Source organism: Bos indicus, chromosome 7 (genome assembly GCF_029378745.1).
Source record: "Bos indicus isolate NIAB-ARS_2022 breed Sahiwal x Tharparkar chromosome 7, NIAB-ARS_B.indTharparkar_mat_pri_1.0, whole genome shotgun sequence".
Lineage (NCBI taxonomy): Eukaryota > Metazoa > Chordata > Mammalia > Artiodactyla > Bovidae > Bos > Bos indicus.
Genome location: NC_091766.1, coordinates 4838463 through 4851813, shown reverse-complemented (window position 1 = coordinate 4851813; position 13351 = coordinate 4838463). Strand labels below are relative to the sequence as shown.

Sequence of the window (13351 nt, the reverse complement as noted above, 5' to 3'; positions counted from 1 at the left end):
TTTGTAGTTGTATTTGTTTTTATTTTTCTAAGACAAAGAGGGAGAGAAGAAGGGACGGAACAGGGCATCATCCCCCAGAACAGCTTCTGAGGCACACGTTTGCCTGGATTCATTTCGAAAAGGCAGTTTCAGGGTCCGTGTTTCAGGAGACCCTCCAGGCTGTCAATCTCAGTGCAAACAGCTGAAAATAAAAACCTCCTGTCTGTTCACCATACAGAATGCAAAACAAACCTGTTTGGAAAATGCCTGCCCTTAAAACAAGAGTGAGGGCTTTACAGATGCATTAAACACAGAATCTTCCAGGAACCCAGTTGGCTGCGGCTTCACAAAACCAGAAGCACAGAATAACATTTCCAACCACAGAACTGCTGGCTAACAAAAAAAGAGGAGGACCACGAGACAACAGGCAGGGGGTCCTCCCCGACCCCTGCCTCTTCTTTTTGTTCTGAACAGTCATAAACTGGAGAGCAGGAAAGCAGCCTCTGGGTGGGAGCAGATGCTCCATGTGGCAGCTCCGTCTCGGGAATGGAGGGAGGGGCGGCTCACTGCTTGCCCGCCTGTCGGCCTGGCTTCTTTTCTGGTTGACCTCTGCCAGTCCCGGGGATCCCACCTCGGCCCCGGCCACCGAACACACCTGTGAGACAGAGGAGGGGGGCCTCAGTAGAGCTGGGCTGGGAGGGTCACTGTAGGCAGGGACCAGGAACTGGAACTCTTAGACTATAGCCAAGTCGTTGAACCCCTCTGAGCCTCAGCTTTCACCTCTGTGAAGTGGGGGCAGTGACCATACCTTCTAAGAGCAGGCTGAAAACCTGAGGTGGAGCGTCTGACCAGGACTGGGCAGGGGTATTGCTCCACAACGTTCTCAGTGTGACAAGGGATATCAGACCAGGCGCTCCAAGGGTGCGAAGGATGCCAAGGAGGACAGAGGTTGGCACCAAGTCACACTGGGGCTTGCGGGGGCGGGGGGGGGATGCTTCCTGGAAGAGAGGGCTGAGGGCCAAGGTGAGGGGGTGGGTGGTCATCAGCAGGACAAAGTCAGAGGGTTTCCAGGAGGAGGAGGAGGGAGTACAAGCTAGAATGAGGCCTGGACTCAGCCCAGGGGTGGAGCAACGATGCTCAGCTGTGGCTGGGGCTGCACCAGGGACCCCAGCCTGCCTTGCTGGCCCCAGAGAAACAATGGGGTGGGGTGGGGTTTCTGTGTGTCCAGCCCAGAGATGGGGCGGGGGAGCCTCCTGAGCTCTGACCTCTGCAGCCACAGGCGGGGCTGTTTCCGAAAGACATTTTACATGGAGCACACAGCACTGCTGCTGGGGAAGGTGAATAGCCCAAGGGTGGGTGCAGACCCTGCCCAGGAAGTCACAGAAGCAGCAGCCTGGCCTTCCAGGGTCCCCTTCCTCCACACACATGCAGGGGACAGAGCCAGTGCTGACAGGGTCTGCCTGGCCTCATCTCTAACGGAGCAAGACCCAGCTTGGCCAAGGGGAGCCTGGTCATGCAGGGGCCCCTGTGCAAGCAAGCTGCTCTCCCTGTCCTCCCTGCTCCTTCAGGCAGTTTACTCGACAGTGATGGCACCCTGGGTGGAGAGCCTAGCCCTGGGGGCAGGTCCTGGGGCCCCTGGGGCCCTGCTCACCCCCATCCTAGGTTCTTCTCCACCTGCGGTGCCCTCTTCTCTCTGGCTCCTTTCTGTCACTCAAGCCTCAGCTCAGGGAGGGCTCCTATGTCCTTCCTGGCTCTGCATATAAGCCCCCAAGGTGGGTTCCTGGGACCTAGCATACAAGCCCCTCCAGGTGGGCAAGACAAAGCCAGGTCCCTCCAAGGACGGAAGTCGGGTGGGGAGGCAGGGAAGGGTAGGGCCCACCGCTGGCCTCTGGGCTCCGGCTCTAGCTGACTGCACGTTTAGTTTTATGCTAGATTTATCATTTCAGGGTGGCGTGGGGTGATCTACCCAAAAGGCGTGACCTCGGTTTTGTCTAAAGGAGTCACAGCAGGGAAGGGTCCCAGGCTGGGCACCATGGAGATCTCTGCAGCGGGGAATCTGAGCCTTGTGGAGGTGCCCAGAGCACCTGCCAGGAAACACAGGTGGGGCTCAAGTCCCAGGTCTGTGTGGGTACCAGGTTAGTCTGCCGGGCGGCACCTGGAGCTGAGGGAGCACCAAGAGCCACTGGGGGGAGGAGGGCCCATGTTGCGGGGATGGGCGCAGCTAGCACTGACCACCAGGACTTAGCTGGGCTCCTGGGGTGGGGGACACGGGGCATTCAGGTGGCAACCAGCAGCATCAGCTGTTCCACAGAAGAGCCCTGTGAGTCACGGCCCCCCAGTGCTATGGAGGAGGGGCACAGAGCCAGGCCCTCGGCAACATGACGACACCAGTGGAGAATGTCAACACTGGGCCAGGCCAGATGCCGTGTGCGGCAGTCACCCTCCAGTGGGGAGGCCCCAGCTGCCTGCCAGGGGAGAAGGGGGAGAGAAGGGCCTACCTCGCCCGGCGCCCCCCATCCCTCGGCCCTTCTGCTGCTTCTGCTGCTGCAGGCCACCGCGGCCACGGCCCTTGGCCACCACCTCCTCCTTGACCATGTCGATGATCTCGTCGGGGATGCGCAGGTACTTAATGGTGCTGCCGCGAATGTAGCACTCAGGCATCCGCCAGAATTTGTCCCCGTCCTGCAAGAGGGGGTACATGTCAGAGCCGTGGGGAGGGACGTGTAGTCAGCCGGGGCAGCATCAATCAGCTCAGGCTTCCTGCACCTGGCGTCGCCCCCGCAGGGTATGAGGTTCTTCCTTCTGCACAGGACATGGGAGGGGCCGCCCTCCAGCAGGCTCTCTCCAGACCCTTGGCAGCCCTTCATGCACGAGGGCGGGCGGGCAGGGCAGGGCCTCGTGAGCAGCCTGTGTCCTCAGCCTGTCCTCTGGTGGGGGATGCCGTCCAAAGCCTGGAGAGGGGCGAGGCTGCCTCACGGGCCAGGTGCTGCCACAGCCCAGCTCCTCCCCTTTCTGCTCCCAGTGTTCCCAAACTCTCCTGGAGTCCGCTCCATGCACCGTGACTCATTCATTCACACAAGTGTCTCGTGGCAGGGTCTGAGCTGGGCATGGGACACAGGTGAGCAGGACACAGACCCTGTGTGGTGGGTGAAGAGGGCCAGGAGGGGGTGGGGAGGCAGGTTTGCGGCCAGCTGGGGCAGCACCCCAGTGATGCCAGTTTACAGGGGAGCTAATGGAAGCTAGAGAGACAAGGGGGCTTGTACAGCTGTAGACTCTTGAGCAATGCTGACCTTGAAGTTTTCAGGATGCTGTCTCCCCCTGACCCTCAAACACCCTGTGACCAGCACAAGGCCTCGCCCCACCCTCCTGCTGCCCTTGGGCAGGAGCCCGGGACCTCGTCCATCACATTGCTTATCCTGCCCCACCCCTGCTGCCCCAAGCCAACCCCTCCCCCACAACCCTAGAAATCAGACCAAGACATCTCCCTGCTTAGATCCCAATCAGGGCCCCATTGGCCGAGGACGAGGTCCAACTCTCTCAGTGTGGCTCCAGAGGGCCTGAGATCCCGCCCCACTCTGGCTGCCCTCTCTCAGCATTCGATGTGCCTTCCAGATGGAACATTCTGGAACACACACAATGGGCTTCTGGCCTCCTGCATTTTGCATACGCTGTTCCCGCCTTTTCGTGTCTGGCTAACTGCAGCCCTCAACAGGCCTCGCTTGCAGCCTCCTTGAAGCCCTCAGTCCTCCTGCATGACATCAGTGGTGCCTGGGCCACTCAGCCCAGCCCAGTGCAGGCGCTCGGCGGGGACAAGCGGAATGTCTGAGGGCCAGCTCTTCCCAGGAACATACATAAGAGCCCCCAACCCATACAGGAGCCCCAAGAGGCCTCAGAGCATTCCTTTCCCAGAGAGGGTAGGCAAGCAGCCAAGTCCGTGGGGATGCAGAGTACAGCCAGGCAAAACGATGATTCTGTGGAAGCTCAGGGCTGGGACCGGGGCAGCCATTCAGCGTGAGGCTTTTCCCCAGCCAAGGGCAGGCCCAGCCCAGCGCACTCCCTGGGGGAACCAGGCTTATGTGCTTTCCACGGGGGCAGCTCGTGCCTCCAGACGCTTGTTCTCCTGCACACTCTCAGCCCCTGGGGTCTCTGCATCGGCTGCTCGAGGGGAGAAGGGGCTGCTGTCACCTGTTTACAGGTGAGGAGGCCTGATGGCTGCATAGATTGGTTCCTCACACCCAGTTTCTCCTCCCAACCGCTGGGTCCCAAGGGGAACCTTCCAGGGGGAGCCATGTGTCCAGGCTTGGCCATGGAGGTGGGACTGACCTTGCCCCAAGACCCAGTGATTGGCTCAACATCCTCAAAGTGGACAGAAACCTACTGGCCATGTGCAGAAGGACATGTGCCCAGCTGTGCACCATGGCACCATGTGCCACAGCCACAATGGAAATCCCCAGCCACCTGCTGCCTGGAGTTTGGTCCCAAGAAATAAGTTACAGAGCTGAGCAGCTGAGGGGGAGGGGGGGTGGTCCCCCCGCCCCCGTCTGCCTTCAAGGACGAGAGAGGCTGCCTCGTGCTCTGCTGAATGCTGGCAGGGCAAGCCCTGGGGGTACCCTGTCCTTGGCTCAAGACAGCCTGGGCCTCCCAGCAGCTTCTTCCCCATAACATGGGGGGCTGCCTTGGGCAGGTGATGGAGACAGGAATCAAGGGGAAAGGAAAGTACTAACTAGCGGAACCCAGTGCAGGGAGGGGGAGGGAGTCTGCCCTGGAGGCCACCCCCTTCCTGTAGAGAACGGGTTTACAGCCAGGGGCATCCCTAGGCCCAAGTCCTTCCTGGTCAGGAGTGGCGTTGGGATTGGGGGGTGGAGGAGCAGCTCAGTAACTGCTGGGCAGCATCCACAGGTGCAAAGTCCAGGGCACCAGAGACTTGGAGCCTTGTCCCTCTGCCCAGCTCCACACCCAGCCCAGTTCCTCGGGCCCCGCCCCTCCACAGAGCCCTGCCCCTGGCAGGATAGACTGCAGTAGAGGCTGAGGTGTGGGCCGTCCGGTCCAGGCAGAGGGCTTGTACCGGACTTGGAAGTGAGAAGGCCGAGGCTCTGGAAGGTCACCCCAGGTCCCAGTGCATGACCCTGGCCACACAGCCTCCACTCAAGATGCCCACCAGACCAGCACCACCTGAAGGTCCCCAGAAAGGGGCACAGGCTGAGGGCACAGGGCGCTCACCCTGGACGTGCAGATCACCTCGCGCAGGTTGATGTTCATCCAGTTGTCGCAGCTCACCAGGTGCCCGTTGTATGTCTCCCCGTTTTTGAGCTCCACCAACTGGAGAGAAACAGGCCCCACATCAGGCACAGGCCCCAAGGAAGGTACAAACCTACCCCGAGGAGCAGGTCGCCACCATCGGGCCTTGCTCAGACACGGCCTTGGCTCCTCTTGGGACCCAGTGGGCACAGCGCCCGGTACCCAGGCCCCCAGGGGCCCATCTTGCAGGAGATGTGCTCTGCTTTCTCAGTACACTTTGCTGGGCATTGTACACTTTCTATGATGAAATCGTTTTCCTGTGTGTGGAAGAAATGAACAACACCCACACATCTTTAAAAGAATGAGTAGTAACAGGGTGGCCAGGTGCCCAGTGATGCCACGTGTGTGATCTATGGTGGTCTGGAGATAGTCTTTCATTGCAGGAATTACTTGCCTGTCTTGATGTGTTTGGGGAAAAGCACCTCATTCAGAAGACATGCTTTTGCTAGAAAAGCCTGTCTTAAAAAAATACCAACTCAGAGAACAAACTTATGGTTACCAGAGGGGATGGGGGCAAGGAGGGATAGTTAGGGAGTATGGAACTGACATGTACACACAATTATATTTAACATGGATAACCAGGAACCTGCAGTATAGCACAGGGAGCTCAGCTGGGTGCTGTGTGATGGGTGTTCCCCCTTCCAGGATGGGAAGGGGGTGGGGTGGGACGAGGTCCAAGAGGGAGGGGGTATATGTACACATATAGCTCATTCACTTCATTGTACAGCAGAGACTAACAGAGCACTGTAAACCAATTATACTCCAAAGACAAACAAATAAAAAACTGAGCAAGGATCTACTCTATAGTACAGGGAATTCTTTGCTCAATATTATGTAACAACCTAAATGGGAAAATAATTTTAAAAATAACAGATACCTGTGTATACATAACTGAATCACTTGGCTGTACACCTGAAACTAACAAAATGTGGATCAACCATATTTCAATATAAAATAAAAATTTTAAAAAATAATCAACTCTTGGGGCTGGAGAGGCACTGGGCTGCCCAGACACCACCTCTGCACCGTTCTGCAGGCCGGGCCTGAGCGCTGGCATGATGCCGGGTGCTGGCATGATGAGCAACAGCGGCAGCCCAGCCCATGCCTGTGACTTCCTGCTCAAGTTCCTGCTGGTGGGTGACCAGTGACGTGCATGAGGGTGAGACCCTGGTAGGCCTGTGGGACAGCTCAGCTGAGTCCCTGGATGGCCACCGGCAGTCATCACGCGCTCTCCCCTGCCTTCCATGGTGCTGTAGACATTTTTCAGCTACTCTGCCTGTTTCCCTTGGCAACCACTTTAAGGTTTAAACATGATTTAGAAAGTCATCACTTTCAAGTTTGAAAAAATTAAAAAAAAGAATCAACTCAGCTATCTGCCCAAGAGAAATGAAGGCATGTATCCACGGAAAAATGAGTACACAAATGTTTCCGGCAGCTCAAATTTTCAGTAGCCAAAAAGCAGAAACAACCCAAACGTCCGTCATCAGAGAACAAAGGGATGTGTGTTAGCAGCTCAGTCGTGTCCAACTCTGTGATCCCATCAACTGTAGCCTGCCAGGCTCCTCTGTCCACAGAAGTCTCCAGGCAAGAATACTGGAGTGGGTTGCCATTCACTTCTCCAGAGGATCTTCCCAACCCAGGGATCAAACTCTGGTCTCCTTCACTGCAGGCAGATTCTGTACCATCTGAACTATCAGGGAAGCCACCGGGACAAATGGATGAAGTGCGATATATCTACACGATGGAGTAGCACCTGGCCATAGGGATGGAGCTCCGACACACGCTATAATGTGACAAACCCCGAGAACAGCATGCTGAGTGAGAGGAGCCAGACATGATCTACACAATGGAGTTGCACCTGGCCATAGGGATGGAGCTCTGACACACGCTATAATGTGACAAACCCCAAGAACAGCATGCTGAGTGAGAGGAGCCAGACATGATCTACACAATGGAGTTGCACCTGGCCATAGGGATGGAGCTCCGACACACGCTATAATGTGACAAACCCCAAGAACAGCATGCTGAGTGAGAGGAGCCAGACATGATCTACACAATGGAGTAGCACCTGGCCATAGGGATGGAGCTCCGACACACCTTATAATGTGGACAAACCCCAAGAACAGCATGCTGAGTGAGAGGAGCCAGACATGATCTACACAATGGAATAGCACCTGGCCATAAGGGATGGAGCTCCGACACACGCTATAATGTGGACAAACCCCGAGAACAGCATGCTGAGTGAGAGGAGCCAGACATGAAAGGCCACGTGTTGTGTGAGCCCATTTATGGGAAATGTCCAGAACAGGCAAATCCACAGAGACAGAAAGCAGAGGAGTGGTTGCCAGGTGCTGGGGGAGGGGGCTGTGGGGGTGGTTGCTAGTGGGGCCTGGGCCACCTTTTGGGGTGACAGGATTACTCCGCAATGACACAGAGGTGGGGGTTGCCCAACCCTGTGAGCGTGCTGAGCGTCCCTAAACTGTCCCCCCTGAGAAGGCTGAACCGTATGGTTGTATGAATAATATCTGAATTAAAAAAAGGAAAGACAACAGAATATATTGACAGATATCACACTCTATCACAAAGGAACAAAAGCAGATTAGGGAATGTGTATTGCATGAACCCACCCACATTTTAAAAATTCAGTCATGCTTATACACACATGTTAAAAGTCAAAACGTGTAAAAACCAAAGAATAAATTGTTGGAAAGATTAATGAAGAGGGGCTTCCCCTTCCTCTGAATCTCCAGTATTTGACACTTTTAATAAGTATGTATGACTTGGAACAGGAGCAGAAATGACACAGGCCCTGACGTGTGGGAGGGAGGAGAGGACAAGCTGCTGCTTCGTGGACAGGCAGGAGGCGGGCTTGTCTGGAGGCACCTCGCCCTCTGCCCAGTGTCCCTGTTCCTGTGCTGAGGCTGGGACCTGCTGAAAGGCACCACTCCAGAGTGGCACATACTCACCATTGGGTGATTCTGAGCCGTTTTCAGCAGCGACAAGGGAAGCTGAAAGGCAAACAAAAGCGCATGACCTGTCTGGCTCATCAGCACCGTGGCCCCGGCCTCTAGGCAGGGCTGGCATATCCCTCAACAGAAACACAGCCTCTGAACTCTGCCCAACCCCAGGCCACATACCCACCTCCCAGGTTAGCACTCAGGTCTAGAAAATCTCATTTCAGCAATTCTGCAGCTGGGGAGATCTCAGCCAGGAGGACGTTAGATCTTTGTCCTCCCAGCCTTTTGACCCTCCCCTGAAGTCCTTCAATAAAACGGTTTGATCTTTCCCCTGACAATCTCAGCAGCAGCTGCCCTCCGGTGTTGGGGCTGATCATTCTGGGTATTTCTCTGTAGCTCATGCCTGACAGGACCAGGCATAGCCCTCTAGGTTTATCAACAGCATCATGGCACATGGGTCCTGCTGCTGCTTGTGTTTCGCTCTGCTGCTGCTTCAGAGATACATCCAGGTTAACACATGCAGCTCTAGCTAAGCCTTTCATTTTCAGTATGGTAGATGGTTATCATCACACACACTTTTCAGGTGAGGATGATGAGCTTAGAGACTGAGGAACTTGCCCAGCGCCAGAGACCTAGAGATGGAGTGTGGCTCGACCCTATCTGTCAGAAGCCAGCTCATCCTGGGCCTACACCTTGGGGGGCAGCCCTGACTGTCCCCTGGCAGAGTGATCCATCAGGCTCAACTGGCCTCATGATCTAAGGAGGTGACATCTGAGCTGGGCATGTGAGCGGAATTTACCAGGTGAGAGGAAGAAACATTTCAGAAAAAGTCTGTGGTTACTGGAAGGGACAGCAGATAAACAATGGGATTTAAAAACTCACCCAGATAAGGTAAACTTTCAAGATAGTTCTGTTTCCTTTATTACTGAATTTTTCATTAAAAAAAAAAAAACCACCATATAGTGTTAACTGGGGGTGGGGGGGGGGGCGCGGTGGGCGGCGGAAATTAGTTTTCATTTTTGGAACACAAATCTTGAGCCTTACCCTGGGGCCTGTCTCTGGGCCTCCAGAAGGGTGACTCAAGGGGCAGTGCTTGGGTTCAGGGTCCAGTGGCAGCCTATCCAGCATAGGTAGGTGAAAGTTCTAGAGCAAGGGCCCCACCAGACAGGAAATTACCTCAGGGAAAACCTTATCATGCCCCAGTAACTGGGGAGCTCTAAGTTGGCCTGACCCCTAGGAGCTCTTTGCTGGGGAGTCCCAGCCTACCCTCAGGCTCTATCGAATAGGGGGTAGCTGTTTCTCCAGGTGGTGGGGGCTGTGAGCCTCTCTGTCAGGAGGCCACAAATGGCCCTCAATCTCCAGAGGAAGGCTCCCTGTGGAAGGGCTTGGAGGGAGGGGAATTCCACATCCCACGGGCCTTCCCTACAAGCCACCCGGGGGGGAGGTCCAGTGGCAGCAGGAAGCTAGGCCCAGGCCCACTTCCTGCACAGGCTTCCTGGAAGGGCAAGATAAGGAGGAAGAAGGGGCTACGTGGAAAGGAGGTGGTTGTTCCCAGAAGGACACGTGGGTGGCCAACCTGCCCTCTACTCTGGAATGAATCTGTGCAAGGCTGCCCGAGTGCGGTGAGCCGGAGGCTCAGACACGCATGCAGCAGCCACACACCCAGGTGGTATTTACAGCGGCGAAGCCTCGCACTCTTCCTGGGCAAGCCTGTTCTCTTGTGTCCACAATGGGAATCTGGACGGGGGCACACCTAGGTCCTCCTCCCAGATCACCAGGTTAGCCCTGGAAGGCGAGAATGAAGATGGACTCTGAGAGGTGGAGGGTCGGAGCAGTCCAACCAAGGAGCCTCTACATGAGACACCAGCGGCTAGAGCAGGAGGAACCTACCCAGGGCCACAGAGCAAGGTCCTGGTAAAGCTGAGGAGAGTAGGCTGATGCCTGTCAGCAGGGAACCCACAGATGTCCTTTTATGGCACACAGAGCCTCTAGGCTGGTCCCTCTCAGGCTGCCACCCTGTCCCAGCTACCAGCAGCACAGACCTGCAGGACCCACAGCCTCCACAGCTGTTGCTGGCAGTATGCCCTCAGATGGCTGCGACACAGATGGGACCAGCACCTGCTCACAACCCTCCCTGTGCACCCCTCCCTAGGCAGCCCACAGAGCCAGACCCGATCCAGCTCCAGCAAACTGGCCCCCTCTGCGCCTCACACACCACGCCTGGTGCTGCTGGTAGCCCTTGTTCTGAGGCTCCCTCTGCCTGGGGTGCCCTGCCCCCAGCTGGCGACTGTCCCCTCAGCCAGGTCCTCATTATAACCCTGTCGAGGGAAGAAAGGAGGTTTCCACCTGGGTCACCCTCTGCTGCTTCTATTACAGGACACAGCCAGTCTCTAATTAACTTGTTTATTTATTATGTCTCCCTGGCTAGACTGGAAACGCCAAACCTCCTGCTAGACTGGAAAATTTGGAGGGTGTGGACTTTGTCCAGCACTGAACACCCGGTCAGGCACACGAGAAGGTCTCAGTAAATATTTGCTGAACAAATACAGCACACACCACCCCCCGGAGGCACGTGGGGTGGGGGGATTCCTGCTCCACCCCGCAAAGAAAGGAGAGGCTTGGGTAGGGAGAGGTGGAGCTGGGACAGCCCAGGGCCTGGAGCCACGGTCACATCTCACCATCTTCTACAACCCCAAACTGTGCTGAAGACAGGGGTGAGAGGAAGGGGAGGATTCTGATGAACCTGAAAGCCAAGGGGAAGGGACAGTAGCACAGGTGGGGGATGGAAGATGCTTGAAGGTGCCAGCGAGATAGGAGAGGGCTGAACACTCAGTCCTGGGGGAGATAGGGTCCTCTGAAGTCAGGGGAAAAAGGCTGAGGAAAGAAAGGCCTTTCTTTGGCCTTTCTCAGAATGCCTGGGGCCTGGTCCTCAGGCCTAGATCTAACAGTATCCTGAGGCTCCCAATTCAGGAAGTTGTTGCAGACCACCCACTCCTTCACCCAGACCTCTGCTTCCGGCCCTTCGGGGACCACAGGGAAAAAGCCTTGTTGATGGCCTCAACACTCCGCAGAAGGCAGGAAAAGGCTGAACGAGTCTGTCCTTCACGCAGGCACTACTCTAGGCTCTGGGACTCCCATGAGAAAAAAATCGAAAATCCTGTCTCCATAGAGCTTAACACATGGATTTTTCCAGTTTTGCTCATTCCCTGAGACCAACTCTACCCTTGAGCAGAGAGGAACCGGTTCCCTTCTCTCTAGCCTTACACTGACCAGGAGAAATGTAATGAGCCCTCATGGGTTGGCTCAGAGAAATGTGCAGGGACCACCTCAGAGCAACCTGGGTGCTGACAGGCCAGGTACTCTCTCAGGAAGCCTTCAGCTCTCAATTCCATTGTGGGGCCACAGTTTCCCTGTCATACACTGGAGGGGGCGGGGGTACACGCACTCTCTGGTTTAGATCTATAACTTGTCCACAACTTGTGAATAGCATGCCTTTGGAGAGGTTTCCTGACAGGGTCTCAGTTTTTCCTTCTGTGAACTGGGAGGAGTTAGCCCATTCTGGCTCAATCTGGCTCAAAATGACCCCTCTCCCTCTGAACCGCATGCTGTGTGACCCTGGGAAAAGCAAACCCATCTCTGGGTGTTTTTCAGCCTGAAAAGGAGAGGCACAGGAGATTGTGAGGCTAGCATCCTAAGGGCCTTGTTGTTCAGTAGCTAAGTCGGTCCGACTCTTGCGATCCCATGGACTGTATCCCGCCAGACGCACCTGCTCACGGTATTTCTCTGGCAAGATACTGCCATTTCCTTCTCCAGGGGATCTTCCTGACCCCGGGATGGAACTCGCGTCTCCTACACTGATAGGCGGGTTCTTTACCACGGAGCCACGAGGGAAGCCCTCTAAGGACCTTACAAGCTCTGAAATTCCCCAAGTTGGCTTAATCTGAGAACGCACAACGGGTCTCTACTTCCTGGCGGTCTAGCTTTACATTCTACGAGGTCAGACTGGGTCTGATCACTCGGAGTCACTTCCCTAACTGAGAAGTCATTCTGTTTCATTCACTGGGGTTCTGGGAGGCCGTGGCGGGGGGGGGGGGGGGGGGGTTCCCCTTCCTCTCCGGCCTCATTTTTCCCATCCAAAAAATGAGAAGACTGCGGCTAGATTGCTATACTATGATTACACGTTCGTCCAATCCTCTGTTCCCCTGAGACCGACGTGCCAGGTGTCTTGAGAGAAACCCCTGCATTCTCCGGTCTGTTTCCCCTGCTCCGACCGGGTGGCAGGACTCGAGGCCCGGATGACACACTCGCTCTGCATCGCCCCTGCCCCAGCACCCGCCCCGAAGGCCTTTGGCGGCCGGATCCCCCGTCGCCTCACCATGGTGTCGGTAGGGACCGGCCTCCCCGGCCACTTCCGCCACCGCCGCCGCCGCTCACGTTCCCGCCGGTAGCCGCCGCTGCGCGCCACTAGGCTGAAATAGAGTGGCAGCGACGCGAGCCAGTCAGAGCGGGGCTCGTGGGAAGGCTAACCAATCCACTCAGAGTAAGGCGGGGCCTACTAAGCCCGAGGGGCGGGCCGGGCCGTGTTCTCACCAGTGAAATAAGTACCAGAGTCGTAAAGTGCCGCCGTGAGTGCTGCAAAAGGGGGCGGAACAAAATGTGCCTGAGCAGGAGGCCTTGTGGGTAAAGGCGCTTGCGCAGGTCAAACGCTCGAGGATCTCATCGGCTCCACGCTGTGGGCAAAGTCGGTTATTACTTCCAATTTCCTTGAGAAATGGAGGCTCTTCGGTTATTATCGGTTATTATTGGAATGTGCTTAATGTCTGCCTTCCCGCCCCTTTTCTGATTCTCATTACTGTTGTTCAGTCGCTCAGTGAGTCGGACGCTTTGCGACCCACATGGACTGCAGCACACCAGGCGTCCCTGCCCTTCACTGTCTCCTGGAGTTTGGTCAAACTCATGTACATCGAGTCGGTGATGCCATTCAACGATCTCATCCTCTGTCGTCCCCTTTTCCTGACTTCAGTCTTTCCCAGCATCAGGGTCTTTTCCAGAGAGTCGGCCTCGCATCAGGTGGCCATAGTATTGAAGCTGAAGCTTCAGTATCAGTCCTTCAAACG

The 13351-nt window shown here is 56.0% G+C and overlaps 1 protein-coding gene across 1 annotated transcript; it reads right to left on the bottom strand.

Moving 5' to 3' along the window:
* LSM4 (LSM4 homolog, U6 small nuclear RNA and mRNA degradation associated) lies at positions 1 to 12759 on the bottom strand. The gene is made up of 5 exons (XM_019963839.2): positions 12610 to 12759; positions 8244 to 8285; positions 5200 to 5298; positions 2478 to 2661; positions 1 to 634 (listed from the first exon to the last, which is right to left on the bottom strand). Exons 1-5 carry the CDS (start codon positions 12610 to 12612, stop codon positions 543 to 545), a joined length of 420 nt encoding a protein of 139 aa, XP_019819398.1. The 5' UTR covers positions 12613 to 12759; the 3' UTR covers positions 1 to 542.
* Between the last annotated feature and the right edge of the window lie 592 nt (positions 12760 to 13351).